Below are 22,375 nucleotides of genomic sequence, written 5' to 3' on the forward strand. Positions count from 1 at the left end.
AGAGAGAGAGATCTGATTTATTACAGTTTTTTTTTTCTTCAACTTAAATGTCCACTGAGCAAAGCAAAGCAGGTTACCAGTGAATGAATCAATAAAGCTCATATTTCGCTCCAATCTGGATCCAGTCAATCCAAATTAATGCCTACTGTATATTTCCAGAATTACATTTAAGAAAGATTTTGATTTTGTGCATCAATTTGTATTTTATCTCTACCGTACAGTCAAATTCAAGATCCTGGGTAGCTCAGCGTCCTGACTACCACTGCATATTGGCGCTGACTACCACCTCTGGAGTCGTGAGTTTGAATCCAGGGCGTGCTGAGTGACTCCAGTCAGGTCTCTTAAGGAACCAAATTGGTCCGGTTGCTAGGGAAGGTAGAGTCACATGGGGTAACCTCCTCGTCATGGTTAGATGTTCATGGATTCCAGGGAGAATAGCGTGAAGTCTCCACACGCACTAGGTCTCCTCAGTAACGCACTCAGCAAGTCACGTGATAAGATGCGCGGATTGACGGTCTCAGACGCAGAGGCAACTGAGATTCGTCCTCCGCCACCCGGATTGAGGCGAGTCACTACGCCACCACGAGCCTGTACAGCGCATTGGGAAACATACTTTGGAAAACGATGACGGCTGGATTGGTAATCTGGCATACCGGCCATTTTCCTGGTGGGCCGACTCACTTTGGAGCCGATCAGGTGCGGACAGGCCATCAGGAGAACCCCCCCAACAACTTTTGGCCAAGTTTGGGCTTTGTAAAATCCCGGGCCGATTTGTCTTCCCAGTCCACCCCTGACGTTTTAAAACAGATTAGTATGGATGAGTGACCAAGACTGACCACATTAGTCGCATTCTCAGTGGTTTTGTGGCATTAAATATTTACAATTAAATTAAAAGTAAACAGCCGTTTGATAATGTCAATATTTTCCTCTTTATTAAAATTAAGAAACCATGATCCGTTGTAGAACTAACACAGGAAAAGTAGATTACAGGACCTCAAGGGGGTTTAGATGGAGTACTTTGGATAACAAAAGCAAGTTAATATAATTGAATCATAACAGTTTAGCTCTCTCCGGACAAATATGATTGGCTGCCATATTTATCTTTGAGAATAATTAATGCAAGGATAGAACAAACATGTTTGTGTTTACTCTGTTGGGTTTTTTCCAAAACCACAATTCTGACAAGTACATATAATCTGAAACCGTTGGTCGGAGTTTGTTTAGTTTTCTTCAGCATCCTGTAATGATCCGGCGATTCTGCCGACCCGATCTATCGTCCTATGAGGCTTGGAGAGTTTATCCGCTCCAGACTGACAGTCGGTTGGAATTATACTTTCAGATGAGAGCCACAAACTTCTGTTTGGAAAATAAATGGAAAAATATGTTTGTCAAAATGTGCTGCCCTGTCAAATACAATTACAAATGTGTAAAACCTTAATCTGACTTTCCTAAACGGGTGTACGTTTGTCTATTTGAGTTTTCTGTATAAACTGAATTGTTTTGTCTGTAGGTTTGTTCACAGGACAACACAAAAACCATAATGTACTTTCTTGTTAGTGACTAATTGGTGCACGTTATTCCAAATAAAAATAAAAGATGTACATCCTTGTAATTGTAAAATAACTTGCTCCTTTTCTTTAATAAAAGCACAAATGTGTGTCCAGTGGGACACTTACAATGGAAGTCAATGGGGACATTTTTTTTAGAGGGTTTAAAGGCAGAAATGTGAAGATTATAATTTCATAAAAGCACGTTAATTCTGTTAAAACTGGTGTATTATTTGAGCTGTAAGGTTGTTTACATCTTTGTTTTTACAGTCGTTTCAGGGACTACAGCATTACGTCGTCATGGCAACGAAATTCCTTACACAGAAAAGGTTATTAAGCGATTATACACAGGTTATACACACATTGTTTATGTCTTGTAGCTACAGTATACTACAGTGAGTATCCTTAAGGAGAGGAGGGACGTGTCAATATTAATGGTGGTGGTCAACATGATGCCAGAAATGCTCTTAATTGAGTTTAACCCTTATGATGTGCTGCAGTCATTGTGACCCGGATGACTTTTAAAAAATAAAAAATTTACTTCATCCAATTGAAATTCAATTCCTTGACTTTGTTCAACTATGGTGTCTGAAAACACACAGAAAATTTGGAACATTTTCTTTACATTTTTATTGGTTTTATTTCACTTTTTGTGTTCTCGGTCAAAAATGACCGGCCATTGGAAATGAATGGATTAGACGACAAAATACAGGAGCATCACAATCCTTTACATGAGGACATATGTGGATGTGTGTTTGCACACACAAAGTCCTTAGACATGTACACACACACACACACACTCACACACACACACACACTCACACTCACACACACACACACACACACACACACACACTCACACACACACACATACACACACACACACACACACACACACACACAGTCACACACACACACACACACACACACACACACAGTCACACACACACACACACACACACACACACATACACACACACATACACACACACACAGTCACACACACACACACACACACATACACACACACACACACACAGTCACACACACACACACACACACACATACACACACACATACACATACACACACACATACACACACACTCACACACACACACACACACACACACACACACACACACACACACGTAGTGTTTCCATGTTTTATGGGGACTTTCCATAGACATAATGGTTTTTATACTGTACAAACTTTATATTCTATCCCCTAAACCTAACCCTACCCCTAAACCTAACCCTCACAGAAAACTTTCTGCATTTTTACATTTTCAAAAAACATAATTTAGTATGATTTATAAGCTGTTTTCCTCATGGGGACCGACAAAATGTCCCCACAAGTGATAAACACAAACGCACACTCACTCACACACACACACACACAAACTCACACACATGAGCCCTTTCCAACGATATATAACACATGGATATCTCATCTTTATGCTTTTAACAACTCTGAATATAATTGTTGTGATATCAAATTGGCAAATGATGAGAATGAAACTATTATAAAACATTATTGAAGAATTGGTAAGTTCAGCTATAAGCATTGTAGGCTTTAAAACAACACCAACCAAAATGCAACATTGTGAAATGTTGTTAAAACGTTTGCGCAGGCTGGGACTTGATTAGATGTGACAGCGCTCGTTTAAACTGATGTTAACATGTCCGATTATTTCACACGGTTCCAGCGAGAGCTGCGTAAGCCGTAACGCCTCTGATGAGAGATTTCATCAAATTCACTGAACTGTTAAACTGAATTACGGCCCACTTCATTCAAAGGCTCTTCGATTTGTTCCGAGCTGTGGAAAGAATTCAGAGGAAAGAGTCGGAAGACTTTAGCTGCCATATAAAGTAAGACAAGAGCACGGGAGTCTGTGATGCGTGTGAGCATTTGAAGCAAATGAGAGGCCAACGTTACATTAAACAGTGTTATTTCAACGTAATCCACCTCATGATGTTTTCAAAGGCTTCACACGAGGAGCTGATTAGCAGAAACCTACACTAATGTTTTTCTTGCCGTGCAGTGTTGGTGTAGCTGTCAAGATACCCTTTAAACAGCGGTTAGCTACACTAGCTGCTACTAAACAGTAGCTTAGCATTGTGAATGTGTCTCTTTTCCAAATACAATGTTTCCATGAGCTAATTTTACTGTTACTGTAACATCTTAGTTGACTCTTATCTGCTCATACAGTTGAATTATTAATGTTCATTTTTATACTTGATATACTTATTAATTGTATTGTATATTTATACAATATAATCTAATAGAATGATCTAAATATCATATAAATTATATAATATATATTGGAATCATATTTTATTTTAATGCTATTAATTTTGTATTCATTTTAAATAATATTCATATATATAATAAAATATAATATAATTATTAATCTACGTATTGTATTCATTATAATTGTTTTATAGATATTATCATATTTTTTTTATTAATATTTATAATCATTTGTATTTACCATCAGAAAACCTTGTTTTTTTGCTAGAAAATATAAATATAATTGTATTTTAATAATATTTTATTTTAATGCTAATCATTTCTTAAATATATTATATTTATTAATGTTGTATTAATTTTAAATAATATTAATATATAATACAATATAATAATTAATCTACGTATTGTATTCATTATAATTGTTTTATAGATATTATAATATTTGTATTATATTATAATATTTTTTTATTATATTTTTATATTATAATTTTTTTTATTCAAAATTCGTATTTTTTGCTAGATAAATACAGCTCTGATAGTAAATATAAATGATTAAAATTAATAAAACAACTCATTATAAATGATATAATATATATTTTAATAATATTCTATTTTAATTCTAATCATTTCTTAAATATATTCTATTAATTTTAAATAATATTAATATATAATACAATATAATAATTAATCTACGTATTGTATTCATTATAGTTGTTTTATAGATATTAAATATTATTTTTTAATAATTTGTATTTACCATCAGAAAACCTTGTTTTTTACTAGATAAATACAGTTCTGATATTAAATATAAATTATTAAAATTAATAAAATGACACATTATTATAAATAATATATATACACACATTTTAATAATTTATATTTACTATCAGAGCTGAATTTATCTTGCATAAAACAAGGTTCTCAATAGATTAAACTTCACTTTTTTAAAGCTTTTTTATTTACACTAAATAGAAATTTGTATAACAATTTCTATACATTATGTAATACATTTGATCAGTTCCTGTTACGTTGAATTAAGCTATTATAATGAATATTGTATGTATTTTAATTATGTTTTTATGCATAATATAGTATAATCTAACTATTATATTCATCATATTAAATACAATTTATTTGTCATAATTTATATTTACTATTATAGACGTTTTATTTTCCAAGACAAAAACTAGAATGTTAATAGATGATACTTTAAACTATATAGAGCTGATAATAAATGAGCCGACACATTGTAACAAGTTTAATTACTGCAGTACAGCTTCAGTAAATGAATCAGACTTCCCAATATTATTTGAGAGGGCAGTTTCAGCACAACGTGTGTGAGAGACCATCAGTGATCACCAAAAATGATTTGTACGATGCGTCCACTAATATTGAACAGATGTGCACAGCTCCTGTTTGAAGCTCAAAGCTTTGATTTCACTCCACGCATCTCAAGAGGGTTTTAAATTTAATCCAAAAATAAATATAAACACTGTAGATCAGATCGTGAGCGAGCAAAGGGCTTTTGAGGGAAAACTTATCATGAGGCCAAATAAATCACAATTGGCCACGGCGATGAGTCAAAAGCTCTTTGGAAGTGTGTTTAGACCTCCAGTTACATTCCACATATGAACACGGAAAGTATTCCGACACTATTGCAAATCAAATTATTGTCCCAGCACAGGCAAAGATACGACAAGCCCTGCAACGTACATTTGTCATTCTGATGGAAGTTCGAAGATGCACAATTTTGTATCTTTAGGAAACCATGCGCCAAAGAACGGAATGTGTTTTAGAAAGTTAATATGGGCAATTTTGATTTCACGTTGACTTCTGAGTTCTACATTTTTTGATGAAGAAAGTTAAATTGTGCTTTTCCTTGGAAATGGCACTGCCACGATGCAAGGCTGTTGCTGTTCAGTTGCTAGGGGGTTGCTGTGCAGTTGCGAGGGTGTTGCTGTGCAGTTGCTAGGGTGTTGCTGTTTAGTTGCTAGGGTGTTGCTGTTCAGTTGCTACGGTGTTGCTGTGCAGTTGCTAGGGTGTTGCTGTGCAGTTGCTAGGGGGTTGCTATGCAGTTGCTAGGGGGTTGCTATGCAGTTACTAGGGTGTTGCTGTTCAGTTGCTAGGATGTTGCTATGCAGTTGCTAGGGTGTTGCTGTGCAGTTGCTAGGGTGTTGCTGTACAGTTGCTAGGGTGTTGCTGTACAGTTGCTAGGGTGTTGCTGTGCAGTTTCTAGGGTGTTGCTGTGCTGTTGCTAGGGTGTTGCTGTGCAGTTGCAAGGGTGTTGCTGTGCAGTTGCTAGGGTGTTGCTGTGCAGTTGCTAGGGTGTTGCTGTGCAGTTGCTAGGGTGTTGCTGTACAGTTGCTAGGGTGTTGCTGTGCTGTTGCTAGGGTGTTGCTGTGCAGTTGCTAGTGTGTTGCTGTGCAGTTGCAAGGCTGTTGATATGCAGTTGCTAAGGTGTTGCTGTGCAGTTGCTAGGGTGTTGCTGTGTAGTTGCTAGGGCGTTCTAGGTTGTTCTTTACCAGCTAAAGTAAAAAAGCAATCTATCCCCAAGTCTCATGAGATTCTGGTCTCTAGATATGACATGAGACTCTTCTTCAGTGTAAGTCTACAAGATATTATATCAGTTTTTTCATCCACTGGGAAAAAAACTAAAAGTAATAGACACATATACAACTTTGAGGAACCTCTGAAAAAGCAGTTAGAGAAAGCTGTCCAAGCAGCAAACGTCATATCACCTCAGTAATAAAATCCATCCTTTGGGACAGAGCTGGTGTGAAACTACTGCTTGGAGACTCCAGAGTTATTACAACTCCATCCATTACATACAATATGAATATGAATATGAAATACAGTCCTGCACAAACGGAGATGGATTCCAGATGTGACTAAAGTTGCGAGTTTGCTCTTGGAATGTTATTATAAAGCGGAAGAGTGACAGCCAAATATGTAAACGTGCTTAGATGCTTCACACATTTCCAGCTGTAGTTGTGTGGAATTTTTCACACTGTCCTGATGTTGTTTCTCCAGAGACAACATTGTTTAGATGAATTCCACACGGATGGAATTCCGAACCCCCTCCCTGTCTCAAATGTCTGAGACATTGTGTAATTCCCTCTCACCGAATCATCGCTTCTTTCATGCACGGACCAATCATCTCATCATCTGAAAGACTTTCTGTCAAGTTAATTCACTTCTAAACATTTGTTTTCTTTCCAAGCTCCGCTGACCTCAGGATGTGACCCCTATATGCAAGAAGATGCGAGGGGCCCCTGCAGATGCCGATAGTTTTTGTTACTGGGCTCATGGGAACTTGTGTGTGTGAGTGTTTCATGAAACCAGTGAACCTTCAGGGACATTGTGTCCACTGCTAATCACGACTTCTATTTTGTGTTTAGCGGTGCAAGCTCTGTCCAAACACAAGCACGTTTTCTGAGCAAACAACTCATAAAAGCCAATTGTGCAACTCAACCGTTTCACGTGTCAAGAATTATTATGCTTTTTGGTTCTTGGCTTCTTTGCTTGGTTGCTCCGGTCTGGCTAAGAGAGATTTACAGTCTGAAGGTGAGTCCAACTTTGTATAAAAATGCTGTAGTTGACTGAAGCTAGCGTCTAGCCTCCTTACTAAAAAGCTTTAGTCTAAGGTGGTTATGCTAGTTAGGATTGTGAGCAGACTTATAAAGCAATGGCTTACATGTGATTGGCTAGGAATTACCCCGCTAATGATGTGATGTACAGCTGCTAGTCTTCCTGCTAGAACTACGCTGCGCTTCCATTTCAATTAAATGGAAAATGTGTGTGATTTCTGGGGTTAAATCAATCCATTTAGCGTTATATTTAACATTTCTCATTAACATTAAAAAACTGCAATAATTGCAATGTTTGCACTTTTCTGCATGTGTTGAGAAGTTGTTGCAAGCAATTTTATTAATACACTTTAAAAGGGTCATGATATGAGGAATCCATTTTTCCTTGATCTTTTGACATATACGAGGTCATTGTACTATAAAAACATACTGTAAGTTTCAGAACTGAAAACTTCCTCCTTAATGGAAAAACAGCATTTATTTAAAAATATTGCCACAGTCACAATTTTCATGAGATCAGACTGTTTTTTTTTAACACTTCAATGCTAAAGATGTTCATTTTTCACTTTCTATGTATTTTTTTAATTCTTAAACTAAAGCCCAAATGTTGAACTTTCTGTAATAGCGTTCTGTGTCTTTTGTAACTGATCAGATGGACGGGATGATTCAAATATACTTGAACTGACAGAATGTTCAAACATTCCAATGGAATGCTCGTTAATTCAAACTAAAACTCTTGAAAATTCAAATGTAAACAAAACAACAAAAGGCCTTTAATTCGCTTTCGGTTGAACCTTTCGGACTTGGGTCCAGCCGAGTCTATGATATTTGTGATGCAATGAAAAACAAACAAACAAACAAATAACACAACATAGGGTGACCATACGTCCTCTTTTTCAGACCTGAAAAAAGCATCCATGCGGGATGCCAAAACTGCCTCTAAATGTCCGGGATTTGTCTTTGTCTTCACATTGATGTGCTCTCTACAGTAAGTACTATCATATATTCAGTGTATTTGATACTGTGCATCAGTTTTCACTTGTATATGTCCTTACGTGTGATTATTCTGTCTGAGAGCAGCACGCACACTCTTTCAAAGTACTTTTATAACTCTCTCACCCGTGTGCCCGTGCTGCGGGAAAGAGATCGCCAATTGCTCTCACACGTGCTCTGCCGCTCTCATCCAGAAATATCAATAATGTAAATACACTTTAAAAAGTATGTTCCCCAGCTCTGCAAATTATTAAATAATTTTTTTTTTTTCAGACTCTCACTTACTACGGCGATTCATTTCTAACTGAAAATGTTGACTCTATCGAGACAAAATCTAATTTACTCTAATATGACGGATGAAATAGACCATGATGGAAATTGTACAACTCAGTCCGTCACATATTTGTAGTGCAACCTCTGTGTGTTACCTGTAAAGCTGGCATTTAATTAAATAATTAGCATTATTAAATGTTTTAAAATTACCATTTATTAAATGTATTAAACACCTTAAATGTATTATAAATTGAATGGACAAATTGACAATGAAGTAGAAATAAAAATTGTATTAAAATATAATAATAATATCTCTGGTTGTAATGACTAATGCAGATTTCACTTTCTTTAGTCTACGTTTGAGTGCAGGTGAAAAAGCAACAAATAACTTAAATGTCAACAGAACACAAGAATTGTGCTGATGGACAGTTTTGTCTTCATACACCTAAAGCATATGCTTTCATTCTGAAACCACTTTGAAGTTTGTTCAGCAGAATACTAATCATTTGTTTTTTTGGACTCGTCTCTGACTCTGCCTATTATGAACTCAGTATTCAGTCAGACTCTGCCCATTTTGAACTCGGACTTGATTGTTTAAAGACTTGGACTCGACTCTGCCTCTTATGGACTCAGTCTTGAGTCAGACTCGGCCACTTTTAGACTTGGACTTGATTGTTTAAAGACTCGGACTTGGCCTGTTATGGACACAGTCTTGAGTCAGACTCTGCCTCTTTTAGACTCGGACTGGACTCGGACTCGATTTTTTAAAGATTCGGACTCGACCTCGATTGTTTAAAGACTCGGACTCGACCTCGATTGTTTAAAGACTCAGACTGGACCTCGATTGTTTAAAGACTCGGACTGGACCGCGATTGTTTAAAGACTTTGACTCGATTCAGATTCTTCCTGACATGGACTCAGTCTTGAGTCAGACTCTGCCCCTTTTGGACTCAGACTTGATTGTTTAAAGACTCGGACTTGGCCTGTTATGGACACGGTCTTGAGTCTGACTCTGCCTCTGCCTCTTTAAGACTCAGACTCGACCTCAATTGTTTAAAGACTTGGACTGGACCTCGACTGTTTAAAGACTCAAACTCAATTGTTTAAAGACTAGGACTCGACTCAACCTCAATTGTTTAAAGACTTGGACTGGACCTCGACTGTTTAAAGACTCAGACTCAATTGTTTAAAGACTAGGACTCGACTCGGACTCAATTGTTTAAAGACTCTCAATCAGACTTGATTGTTTAAAAACTCAGACTCAACCTCGATTGTTTAAAGACTTGGACTGGACCTCAATTGTTTAAAGACTCCGACTCAATTGTTTAAAGACTAGGACTCGACTCGGACTCGATTGTTTAAAGACTCTCAATCAGACTTGATTGTTTAAAAACTCAGACTCAACCTCGATTGTTTAAAGACTTGGACTGGACCTCAATTGTTTAAAGACTCGGACTCAATTGTTTAAAGACTAGGACTCGACTCGGACTCGATTGTTTAAAGACTCTCAATCAGACTTGATTGTTTAAAAACTCGGACTCAACCTCAATTGTTTAAAGACTTGGACTGGACCTCGATTGTTTAAAGACTTAGACTCAATTGTTTAAAGACTAGGATTCGACTCAACCTCAATTGTTTAAAGACTTGGACTGGACCTCGATAGTTTAAAGACTCAGACTTGACACGAACTCGACTGTTTAAAGACTCAGACTCAATTGTTTAAGCACTCGGACTCGATTGTTTAAAGACTCAGACTCAATTGTTTAAAGACTCGACTCAGACTCGATTGTTTAAAGACTCAGACTCGACTGTTTAAAGATTCAGACTCGACTCGGACTTGATTGTTTAAAGACTCTGACTCGACACAGACTCGATTGTTTAAAGACTCGGACTCGATTGTTTAAGGACTCAGACTCGACTCGGACTCAATTGTTTAAAGACTCGGACTCGACTCAGACTCGATTGTTTAAGGACTCAGACTCGACTCGGACTCGATTGTTTAAAGACTCGGACTCAATTGTTTAAAGACTCGGACTCGACTCAGACTTGACTCAGACTCGATTGTTTAAAGACTCGGACTTGACCAAGGTGAACTCAAACCCAGCACTTGTCTCAACAAAGTTTACTATTTTTTTATTTGAGATATCTAGTTTTATTTCCAGCTTACAGAAAATCTCCAGAAAATTGCTGAATTGCACTGCACACAATTATTACACATTTACATTATATAATACATTTTGACATTTTATTGTGTCATTTGTGAATTAGTTGCTATTCCTGACTTGATCTGGTGCAGTCTGCACACTTCTAATTACAATGAATGAACCCAACATTAACGCTACATAAAACAAGTACGAACTGAGCAAGTTGACTATTAATACTTTGAGAAAACTCACTAACGTCACTAAAATAAGAATCAGAGAACCAATAAGCACACAACAACATGAAAACAACAGCATAAGAACAGTTAGACAGATTGCACCGAGTACAGTTTCATTGTTAAAAAAGAAATATGCATTAATAAACGCTAACATTAGCAGAATTAATGTCATCTTCACACTCAACAGAGTGAACACAGTCACTGAGAGTGTCGCACCGACTGTACAACACATAAATGATGCGAGCACTAAGAGCAAAAATTCACGGCTAATTATTTCTTTCCATTTCAGTATTTTAGTGTTTCCAATAGTGAAAAATAAGAAAGCTAAAACTCCAATTGTGATCCCAGGAGCAGCGTGGCATGCTACGAGCACGTCCAACCACGTCCTAATGCTAATAAATGTTCCAAAGGCTAATGCTAATCCTAACATGAACACCAACCACAACACTACAGTGCCTGGAAATATTAGAGATAAGAAACAATGTGATATGATTTTCTCGACGATAGGTCTGTATGGTAAATCGGATCTGTCTAACATCTTTGCAATTAGTACATGGTTTATTGTAAGAACAGTTGCTAATGATGAGCACAAGGCCAAATTTAGAGGTATAGCGACATCTGGATTCTGAGTATTTGTTAAAATGACCATTAAAACAAGAAGTGCTGCAAATCCTGCCACATAATTCCCATTTTCGTGCCTCACTTTAGTGAAAATAACAAAAACTGCTGATGAAATGATGAAAATCCATTGCAAAATTCCAACAGCGCCTCCTAAAGTGTCATATATCACAGATGAGCGAAGATTTTCTTCATTTACATCTCGACTGGCTTCATCTTCAAGTCTTGTCTCGATTTCTCTCAGTCTTTTCAAAAGCTCCAGCCGTTGCATCTCGTTCAACGTTGAGTAAAAAGTTTCTCCGTTGAGCCAAACTAACTTGTGTATTTCCTCTAGAAGAGCTGCAGTTTGAGCAGGTTTCGGTTCAGAGTCGGTGATGATGTGAAATCGGCCTCGACACGCATCGATGATTTCCCCAACTCTCTCCGTGTTTCTGTCAGGTTTCTGCGGGTCGTTCTGGAGCACAAGAACGATGCAGTACCGCAGAACTTGTGTTCCCAGCAGCTCCTGGACTTGTTGGAGGAGATCACACTCTTCAGATTGTAGATCTTCCAGATGGAGGGTGATCAGAACAGCGTGAGGTCCAGGAGAAGAGAGAGTCAGAGCTGTTTTAAAGTCCCGACTCGCTGGATTCTTCTCACAGAGGTTTGGTCCAGTGACCAGCATCATTGCACGACCATCATCGGTCATGACGTCACTCTTCATCATCTGTCTGCTGACTTTCCTTCCTAACAGAATATCTGCAGCTCTGAATCTAGAGTCACTTTTGACTCCAACGATCAGGATTCTCAAATCTGCATCATGAGAAGCTGAAAGAGAAAGTGAAACTAACAGTTTGAATCGTGCATTTACATGATAACTTTAATATAGAAAAGAACACATAAAATCAATGATATGTAAAGGTTTGTGCAGGAAATGTATCCATAAATCAACATAATTCAATTACATGATCAAATATATTTTTTGGTTGCACTAACAGTAGAAGAAAGCAGATACGACACCTTCTAGTTGTACAGATGTGATGTGAAATGCAAGAATCAGTGAGACGATCCAGATTGGTTTTGTCCTGGTTAACTTCATCTCACAATCTGAAGAGTAAAGCCACAATTTTCTATATATATAGATTGTTATGCAATCTATGTTTAAATTACCCAGTTGCCCCGATACACTCCGGGAAGCCTACAAAAATGATTTGCATTCAGAGCAGTCTGGTTCAATTTGGCAGGAAATGTCAGACTTCCTCTTATTTGTCATTGTGTTAACATCACGTTCGTGAGAAAGAGAATAAGGTCTTGCTACTACAGCACTCTGTCTTAAATCAATAAAACTTTTTTTACTTTATTAAAGTTTATACAGTTCAACTGAATGGGTCTGAATTAAATATTAAATATATATATATATATTTAGAGCAGGTCTGCTCTGATTGGGTGATTACAGGCAACTGTCCTCGCAGAAGAAGAGTGCCGAACTACAAATGACTGAAAAAACGACGCAAGTCATTTGCAATTTTATGTTTCAATCACAGACATCAAGCCCAGAATTCTGAAGAATACCTTTAAAAAACGAACAATCGTGACCGCTTGCCCTCGTCGGCACGCTGCATGTGTACTCAACTAATTGCCAACAGATTTGGTTTTATACTTTAATGATAATGATATATGTTTGTCAGGCCAACATAAAAAGTGAGAATTTAATATCATTGCGTTGTCTTTTTCAAAATCCCTAAACAAAACCAAAATATCTAACGCTAACTCCTCGTAGAGCTTTCAAGCTACATACAGACTATTCTGGAATGGTGTGTCACGACTTTTCGAACTAATCAGACTTCTAGTTTTCACACAGCAGATGATCAAATATGGTGAAAATGCAGCTCCTCAAAATGTTTACCAATATAGCTGATGGAAATGCAAATTATCACAAAAATTTCACAAGTGTCGACATTATGTTTTTCCGTTTAACTCTAGTGCATAAACTGTGTCGATACTTCAAATGTATGTATACATCCTGTGTAAAGCAGTTCAATGGAAAGGAGGAGACGAGAACCACCTTGACAATATAAATAATTGTTTAATGAGAAACTTAAACAAAAGACACAAACACACACACACATGACAGACATGTCCGTAAACGATCTCTCTCTTTCACACCATCCTCCACAGTCGGCCTTTATCACTCTTGGAGGCTCAATTGTTTAAAGACTCAGACTCGACTCAGACTCGATTGTTTAAAGACTCAGACTTGACTCGGACTCGATTGTTTAAAGACTCGGACTCGACTCGGACTCGATTGTATTAAGACTCGGACTCGTTTGTTAAAAGACTCGACCTCAACTCGGACTCGATTGTTTTAAGGCTCAAACTCGTTTTTTTAAAGACTTGGACTTGATTGTTTAAAGACTCGGACTCGATTGTTTAAAGACTCGACCTCAACTCGGACTCGATTGTTTAAAGACTCAGACTTGACTGGGACTCGATTGTTTAAAGACTCCAAGATTAACTCAAACCCAGCATTTGTCTCAACAAAGTTTACTATTTTTTAATTTGAGATATCTAGTTTTATTTCCAGCCTCCAGAAAATTGCTGAATTGCACTGCACACAATTATTACACATTTACATTATATAATAGTGTAACAGAGTTCAATGGAAAGGAGGAGTCGAGAACCGGCTTGACAATATAAATAATAGTTTTAATGATAAACTTAAAAGACAAACACACACATGACGGACATGTCCATAAACAATCTCTCTCTCATCGCTCTTTATCCGTCTCGGAGGCTTAATTAGCCTGATAAGGGACCGGGTGTGTATAATCACGACCCAGCTCCGCCCTCCGCCCTGCCACAAATACATTTTGACATTTTATTGTGTCATTTGTGATTTAGTTGCTATTCCTGAATCTGATGCAGTCTGCACTCTTTAATTACAATGAATGAACCCAACATTAACGCTACATAAAACAAGTACGAACTGAGCAAGTTGACTATTAATACTTTGAGAAAACTCACTACCGTCACTAAAATAAGAATCAGAGAACCAATAAGCACACAACAACATGAAAACAACAGCATAAGAACAGTTAGACAGATTGCACCGAGTACAGTTTCATTGTTAAAAAAGAAATATGCATTAGTAAACGCTAATATTAGCAGAATTAATGTCATCTTCACACTCAACAGAGTGAACACAGTCACTGAGAGTGTCGCACCGACTGTACAACACATAAATGATGCGAGCACTAAGAGCAAAAATTCACGGCTAATTATTTCTTCCCATTTGGGTAGTTTAGTGTTTCCAATAGTGAAAAATAAGAAAGCTAAAACTCCAATTGTGATCCCAGGAGCAGCGTGGCATGCTACGAGCACGTCCAACCACGTCCTAATGCTAATAAATGTTCCAAAGGCTAATGCTAATGTGAATCCTAACATGAACACCGACAACAACACTACAGTGCCTGGAAATATTAGAGATAAGAAACAATGTGATATGATTTTCAAGACGATAGGTCTGTCTGGTAAATCGGATCTGTTTAACATTATTATCTTTACAATTAGTACATGGTTTATTGTAAGAACAGTCGCTAACGATGAGCACAAGGCCAAATTTAGAGGTATAGCGACATCTGGACTCTGAGTATTTGTTAAAATGACCATTAAAATAAGAAGTGCTGCAAATCCTGCCACATAATTCCCATTTTCGTGCCTCACTTTAGTGCAAATAACAAAAACTGCTGATGAAATGATGAAAATCCATTTCAAAATTCCAACAGCGCCTCCTAAAGTGTCATATATCACAGATGAGTGAAGATTTTCTTCATTTACATCTCGACTGGCTTCATCTTCAAGTCTTTCCAAAAGCTCCAGCCGTTCTGTTTCTAACTGTTGCATCTCGTTCAACGTTGAGTAAAATGTTTCTCCGTTGAGCCAAACTAACTTGTGTATTTCCTCTAGAAGAGCTGTAGTTTGAGCAGGTTTCGGTTCAGAGTCGGTGATGATGTGAAATCGGCCTCGACACGCGTCGATGATTTCCCCAACTCTCTCCGTGTTTCTGTCAGGTTTCTCCGGGTCGTTCTGGAGCAGAAGAACGATGCAGTACCGCAGAACTTGTGTTCCCAGCAGCTCCTGGACTTGTTGGAGGAGATCACACTCTTCAGATTGTAGATCTTCCAGATCGAGGGTGATCAGAACAGCATGAGGTCCAGGAGAAGAGAGAGTCAGAACGGTTTTAAAGTCCCGACTCGCTGGATTCTTCTCACAGAGGTTTGGTCCAGTGACCAGCATCATTGCACGACCCTCATCTGTCATGACTTCACTCTTCATCATCTGTCTGTCCTCCTGTCGTTGGTCTTTCCTGCCGAGGAGAGTGTTTACAACTGAAGGAGGAGCAGAATTTCTGCCTCCAACAATCAGGACCCTCAGATCTAAATTGTGGAAACCTGAAATGAAAAGTGAAACAAAAAATTCAAATGATGCTAATATATTTTTTACAGGGGAACTTTAGTATAATATTTGTGTTTATAGTGTAGAGGAGACGCTACCGTACCTTCTATTTGTAAAACTCTGATGTAAAATGCAAAAATCAGTGTGAGGATCCAGTTGAAGAGCAAAGGCATGGTTACACACTCCTAAAACAGTATGATTGATAAAAATGGTAAAGAGCTGACATTAAGTGGAGTTTAGTCCTATTAGTCCTACTTCTTGCAAATGAGGATTAGTTTGTTGTTATCAGTGATAACCAGTACAACAGGTTTCTGAAAAGGGAAGGTCAGTCACATGACAGAGGTGCTCATATTGTCTTTGACAGACCTGAAAGTGATGGTTCACCAAAAATTAAAATTTGGTCATAATTTACTCATCCTCATGTTGTTTTAAACCTGTATAATCAGAATAAACCTCTTTAATCTGTGAAAGACAACATAGCAGACAGAATGTTAATCTCAGTCACCATTCACTTTCATAGGATTTTAAAAGATGCTGTGAATGTTGACTGAGGCTAACACACTGCATATCATCTCCTGTTGTGTTGCGCAGAGGAATGAAAGTAAAATGTATGGAACGGGAATGGAACAGCATGAAAATAATGGAAAAAATCTCTCCCTAAAAGCTTCATCGATAGAAATAATAAATAAATAAATATTTGAATTTGCATTGAAGTGACTTCACCTGTTGCAAAAATGTAAACATTAGCCCAAAACCAATGTCAGTATAAATAAAGTATAAATTGAGTATTCAGACTCAAGCAATTTCAGTCATTTTTAATTTAGTTGCTAATAAAGGCGCTTTCTTATTACAATTATATTGACCCCGACAATTATGGCTGTGTCTCGCTTGGAAGGATGCGTCCTCCGGAGGTCGCATTTGTCGGCCGCATACGTCAGAGGCTATCTCGTTTCAGTTCGGAGGATGCATGAGGTGTAACCTTCGTGGGCACTCACAACCCACAATTCTTTGCTTCAACTGAAATGTCTAAAAATGAACACCAATTTGCCTGTAAATATGATGTTCAAATGCAAGGAATGTTCATTTTCAATTTGATGTACCTCAGTAGATGTGTGCAGAGTATTTAATATGTATAATTACATTTACATTTATGCATTAGGGAGACGCTTTTATCCAAAGCGACTTACAGTGCACTTATTACAGGGACAATCCCCCCGGAGCAACCTGGAGTTAAGTGTCTTACTCAAGGACACAATGGTGGTGACTGTGGGGATCGAACCAGTGACCTTCTGATTACCAGTTATGTGCTTTATCCCACTACGCCACCACCACTCCATGTATATATTACATCATTATAACTCTCTTAATTTCTACCACATACATTCCCTTCTAAAGGGAATTTGTTACATTCTCACTCAAAGCGCTCGGCCTGTTAAAGTGTGGCGTGCTGTCATAGCAACCATGTTACATTCCGTTTCCGTTTGTCCTAGGCTTGTTTAAGGACGCTCGGTATAATGCAGCCTTCAAAGGACGCATCCTACCTAGCACGCAGCCTTCAAAAAAGGAGCGCAAAACCAGTCATAATTACTGAAAAATAAGTTGATAAAAAGATCTAATGCAATATCTTGTGATAATATATGCAATATGAGAGATTTATAAACGATCTTAGTGCGCCGGTCATTTTTTTAAAATGACCGGGACCTCAAAATGTGTTAGCATAAAATTAACATTCATCCATCCATCCATCTTCAGACGCTTATCCGATATCGGGTCGCAGGGGCATCACCTCCAGCAGGGGGCCCCAAACTTCCCTATCCCGAGCCACATTAACCAGCTCTGACTGGGGGACCCCGAGGCGTTCACAGGCCAGTGTGGAGATGTAATCAGTGTGGAGATGTGGCTCTGCCACCATTGGTGTATGAGTGTGAGTGTGTGAATGGGTGAATGTGTGAATGGGACACAGTATAGAGCGCTTTGGTAACCTCTAATGTTAAAAAAGGCGCTATACAAATGCAGACCATTTTTACCATTTACCATTTTAGACCACAGTGGTCAAAAGGTCTTTAAAGATTTGTTTTAAAATACCAAACCATTCACATGTAACGCAACAAATTTGATGACGAGGAAACCAAACAGGAAGTGAGGTTGTATCTTGGCAACGGCTTGGTGTATTGAAACGAAACTTGGTAATTGTTATTGCCACGTTACCATGAGGGCGCATAGCTGGTTTGAAGACATTGAAAATAAATAGTATTGTTCGCCTGTCATGAGTCAGAAGAGGCAAATGTAACACCCACTAAACAAGGAGTACAACATTAACTGAATGCTTGACTCAATGCCAACAGGTAGCAACTGCAATTTAGTTCAATACACTGAGCCAGATCAATGGGCCAATCAGAAGATACCAAGCTCGAAGGAGGCAAAGCACACACAACACACAAGTTTGAGGTTTTAGATTTTTGTTCTATTGGCTGTTATGATTTTTTTCTTTGTGCTGATGTAATGAACAGTAAATAATAAACTAGAAAAAAAGTTCGGTCGAGACAAACTTTAAGTTGGCTTGTGAAAGTTTGGACCAGAAAGTTTGAAGAAGTTTAAAGTAGTTTGAAGTTTAAATTTGTTTAAAGTAGTTTATAGTTTAAAGTAGTTTAAAGTTTAAATTAGTTTGTAGTTTAAACTAGTTTAAAGTTTAAAGTAGTTTGTAGTTTAAAGTAGTTTAAAGTTTAATTTAGTTGCTAGATAGATAGATAGATATAGAGATAGACACTCAGATAGATACATAGATAGATAGACACGTTTTTAGCATGTTTTAGCACTTTGCTAGGTGAAGCTAAAATGTGTTAGCATGATGCTAGCACGTTTTTAGCATGTTTTAACACTACGCTAGGCGATGCTAGCATGTTTTAGCACTTCACTAGGCTATGCTAGCATGTGTTAGCATGATGCTAACACGTTTTTAGCATCTTTTAGCACTTCGCTAGGTGATGCTAGCATGTGTTCGCATGATGCTAGCACATTTTTAGCATGTTTTAGCACTTCGCTAGGCGATGCTAGCATGTGTTATCATGATGCTAACACGTTTTTAGCATTTTTAGCACTTCGATAGGCGATGCTAGCATGTGTTAGCATGATGCTAGCAAATTTTTAGCATTTTTTAGCACTTCGCTAGGCGATGCTAGCATGTGTTAGCATGATGCTAAGACGCTTTTAGCATGTTTTAGCACTTCGCTAGGCGATGCTAAGATGTGTTAGCATGATGCTAAGACGCTTGTAGCATGTTTTAACACTCGCTAGGCGATGCTAGCATGTGTTAGCATGATGCTAGACGCTTTTAGCATGTTTTATCACTTCGCTAGGCGATGCTAGCATGTGTTATCATGATGCTAAGACGCTTTTAGCATTTTTAACACTTCGCTAGGCGATGCTAAGCATGTCTTAGCTTGATGCTTAAGACGCTTTTAGCATTATTTAGCACTTCGCTAGGCGATGCTAGCATGTGTTAGCATGATGCTAGCACGCTTTTAGCATGTTTTAGCGACTCGCTAGGCGATGCTAGCATGTGTTAGCATGATGCTAACACGCTTTTAGCATGTTTTAGCGACTTCGCTAGGCGATGCTAACATGTGTTAACATGATGCTAAGACGCTTTTAGCATGTTTTAAGCACTTCGCTAGGCGATGCTAAGCATGTGTTAAGCATTATGCTAAGACGCTTTTAGCATTTTTAACACTTCGCTAGGCAATGCTAAGCATGTGTTAGCATGATGCTAAGCACGTTTTAGCATGTTTTAACACTTCGCTAGGCGATGCTAGCATGTGTTAACATGATGCTAACGACGCTTTAAGCATGTTTTAAGCACTTCGCTAGGCGATGCTAGCATGTGTTAGCATGATACTAGCACGTTTTTAGCATTTTTTGCACTTCGCTAGGCGATGTTAGCACATTTTTAGCATGTTTTAGCACTTCGCTAGGCAATGTTAACATGTGTTAACATGATGCTAGCACGTTTTAGCACTTCGCTAGGCGATTTTAGCATGATGCTAGCACATTTTTAGCTTGTTTTAGCACTTCATTAGTCAATGCTAGCATGTGAAGGTCTGTGCCGAGTTTGGTGCCTGTAGCTTAAAAGCTCTAGGAGGAGTTAGATACCGAAATTTTGACTGCAAGAAGAATAATAATAAGAATAATAATAAGTTTAAGTAGGATTTCAGTAAGTTGGCTCTCACAAGCCAACTTAATGACAAAGATAAACCAAATGAAATGTCAAACTTTTGACAAAAAAGGGGAAAGGAAAAAATACAATATGATTAACCCTAATCACGTTCTTATTTGCAAGAAATTGCTAAACCCAAAAAGAATACAAGTAAAATAAATTATTCAACAAAACTTTTCTTTCTTGACTCTCTGGTTGATAAATTCCCTCTTTCCTTTTCGGCTGAGGATTGAATTTCTTGGTTTCTCTAATTTAAATATGACTATTTGTTGTAGATTAATAAGTTCAGTTTCAATTTAAGGTCCTAATTTTCCTGTCTTTACTGTAGTTTAAACCAGTCGCTTCAAATACAAACTCAAATCAGTATTTTAACCCAGAAGATTCAATTAGAGTAACAATTCACATGAATTTACCTCAAAAATGTACAATATGTATATGTAACCAAATAACACTTCTTTTAAGAGATATATGTGTATATACAAAACAAATTGTAAATGAGGTCACAAAATTGCACAAATAAAGATTATACACACTTCAGTCCATTCCATAATTTCAGTTCAGAAAAATATACCTCAGTCCATTCAGATTTCAGAAGGAAAACGACACCACTAAGTGGATGAGAAGGTAAGAAGTAAAAGATCCAAATTCAGTCCGGGAGGCTCGCCATCTTTCTTTTCTCTCAGCACAGCTTGATGAATCCTCACCATGCACGTAAATCACAGTAGAAAATCCAAACTTCTACATAAACAACAAAAACTGGCCGATTCCTCTGAATTAACAGTGTTCTGATAATATTTTCTCCAGATTACACCACGAACTATAGTGATGACTCAACTAACTTTGGCTCGGTATTCCGGATCAACAAGGCCATAACAAGTAAGCTCTTTTACAAAACTTCTCAATTTGACACTAATTTAACTTTAAATAACTTTTATCTGCTTTGTTTAGTAGTTGTTTACTAATTATTTCTCAAAATTAGATTGTTTATCTCAAATTTCTTAAGCTTTGTTTGCATGCGTTTCGGTTTCATCTTCCTCTATCAATCTCGCCCGCGTCTCACAGTGGGCGGAGTTAACATCGCTGCTGATCACACTCAATTGGAAGATCTACATCTGCAGTGCAGATTCCAACTCTAATTGGATAAATTTTACCGCAGTAATTCGCATATTACTAATAGAATTAATAAAGCATTTTATTTATCTTAATTTTCTTTTATCACTGTCTTTTTTTTCCACATAAACAGTTTTACTGGAAGGGTGAATACGCCAAAAATATATTTTTTCTATTGACTGCAATTTGACTAATTTGAGTCTGGGTTACACAAAGAAGCTATTTTTTTCTCCTCTTTTCTCCCCAATTTGTAACGCCCAATTCCGAATGCGCTCGTGGTGGCGTAGTGACTCGCCTCAATCCGGGTGGCGGAGGATGAATCTCAGTTGCCTCCACGTCTGAGACCGTAAATCCGCGCATCTTATCACGTGATTGTTGAGCGCGTTACCGTGGAGACGTAGCGCGTGTGGAGGCTTCACGCTATTGTCCGCGGCATCCACGCACAACTCGCCACACGCCCCACCGAGAGCGAGAACCACATTATAGCGACCACGAGGAGGTTACCCCATGTGACTCTACCCTCCCTAGCAACCGAGCCAATGTGGTTGCTAAGGAGACCTGGCTTGAGTCACTCAGCACGCCCTGGATTCAAACTCGCGACTCCATGTGTGTACTAGTCAGCGTCAATACTCGCTGAGATACACAGGCCCCTCTCTGACTAATTCTTAATATCTTTTGGTATTTTGTTTATCAAATAATTTCATTAAAGGAATATTCCAGGTTCAATACAAGTTAAGGTCAATCAGTATTTGTGGAAAATGTCATTTTAATTGCAACATCTGGCTCCCGGATTTGTTTTTAGGAGCATTTTTCACCATTTTGAGGGAATTGTTAGGACATATTTTTCTAACCACACAAAATATGACATCATTGTGTTACATCAAATACTTCAAATTAATGAATTCCTTAAAAACGGTTACATGGAGGGAGGTCACAGGAGCAGGATCTAAACGCAGCTTTAAAAGTA

The 22,375-nt window shown here is 37.8% G+C and overlaps 3 protein-coding genes across 3 annotated transcripts in view; all 3 read right to left on the bottom strand.

Annotated features, from left to right (window-relative positions):
* Window positions 1–22,375, bottom strand: part of LOC127640121 (protein MON2 homolog) — a 286,480-nt gene that overhangs the window by 173,746 nt on the left and 90,359 nt on the right. The window lies entirely within an intron of this gene.
* Window positions 10,918–12,805, bottom strand: LOC127640212 (uncharacterized). Its single transcript, XM_052122667.1, has 2 exons — window positions 12,651–12,805; window positions 10,918–12,458 (listed from the first exon to the last, which is right to left on the bottom strand). Exons 1-2 carry the CDS (start codon window positions 12,727–12,729, stop codon window positions 10,918–10,920), a joined length of 1,620 nt encoding a protein of 539 aa, XP_051978627.1. The 5' UTR covers window positions 12,730–12,805.
* On the bottom strand, window positions 14,837–19,183 carry LOC127640213 (GTPase IMAP family member 6-like). The gene is made up of 3 exons (XM_052122668.1): window positions 16,189–19,183; window positions 15,468–16,081; window positions 14,837–14,857 (listed from the first exon to the last, which is right to left on the bottom strand). The coding sequence occupies exons 1-3, from the start codon at window positions 16,256–16,258 to the stop codon at window positions 14,837–14,839; spliced, it is 705 nt and encodes a 234-aa protein (XP_051978628.1). The 5' UTR covers window positions 16,259–19,183.

Source organism: Xyrauchen texanus, chromosome 49 (assembly GCF_025860055.1).
Source record: "Xyrauchen texanus isolate HMW12.3.18 chromosome 49, RBS_HiC_50CHRs, whole genome shotgun sequence".
Classification (NCBI taxonomy): domain Eukaryota; kingdom Metazoa; phylum Chordata; class Actinopteri; order Cypriniformes; family Catostomidae; genus Xyrauchen; species Xyrauchen texanus.

What these genes read in the sequence shown, in the direction of transcription:
- LOC127640212 (XM_052122667.1), bottom strand. Translation starts at nt 12,729, where the DNA reads ATGAAGTTAACCAGGACAAAACCAATCTGGATCGTCTCACTGATTCTT. An exon ending in CACATCTGTACAACTAGAAG is followed by an intron (nt 12,459 to 12,650) that starts GTGTCGTATCTG and finishes TTTCTCTTTCAG; the next exon opens with CTTCTCATGATGCAGATTTG.
- LOC127640213 (XM_052122668.1), bottom strand. Translation starts at nt 16,258, where the DNA reads ATGCCTTTGCTCTTCAACTGGATCCTCACACTGATTTTTGCATTTTAC. An exon ending in CAGAGTTTTACAAATAGAAG is followed by an intron (nt 16,082 to 16,188) that starts GTACGGTAGCGT and finishes TTTTCATTTCAG; the next exon opens with GTTTCCACAATTTAGATCTG. An exon ending in AAGATGAAGCCAGTCGAGAT is followed by an intron (nt 14,858 to 15,467) that starts GTAAATGAAGAA and finishes TGTGTTGTACAG; the next exon opens with TCGGTGCGACACTCTCAGTG.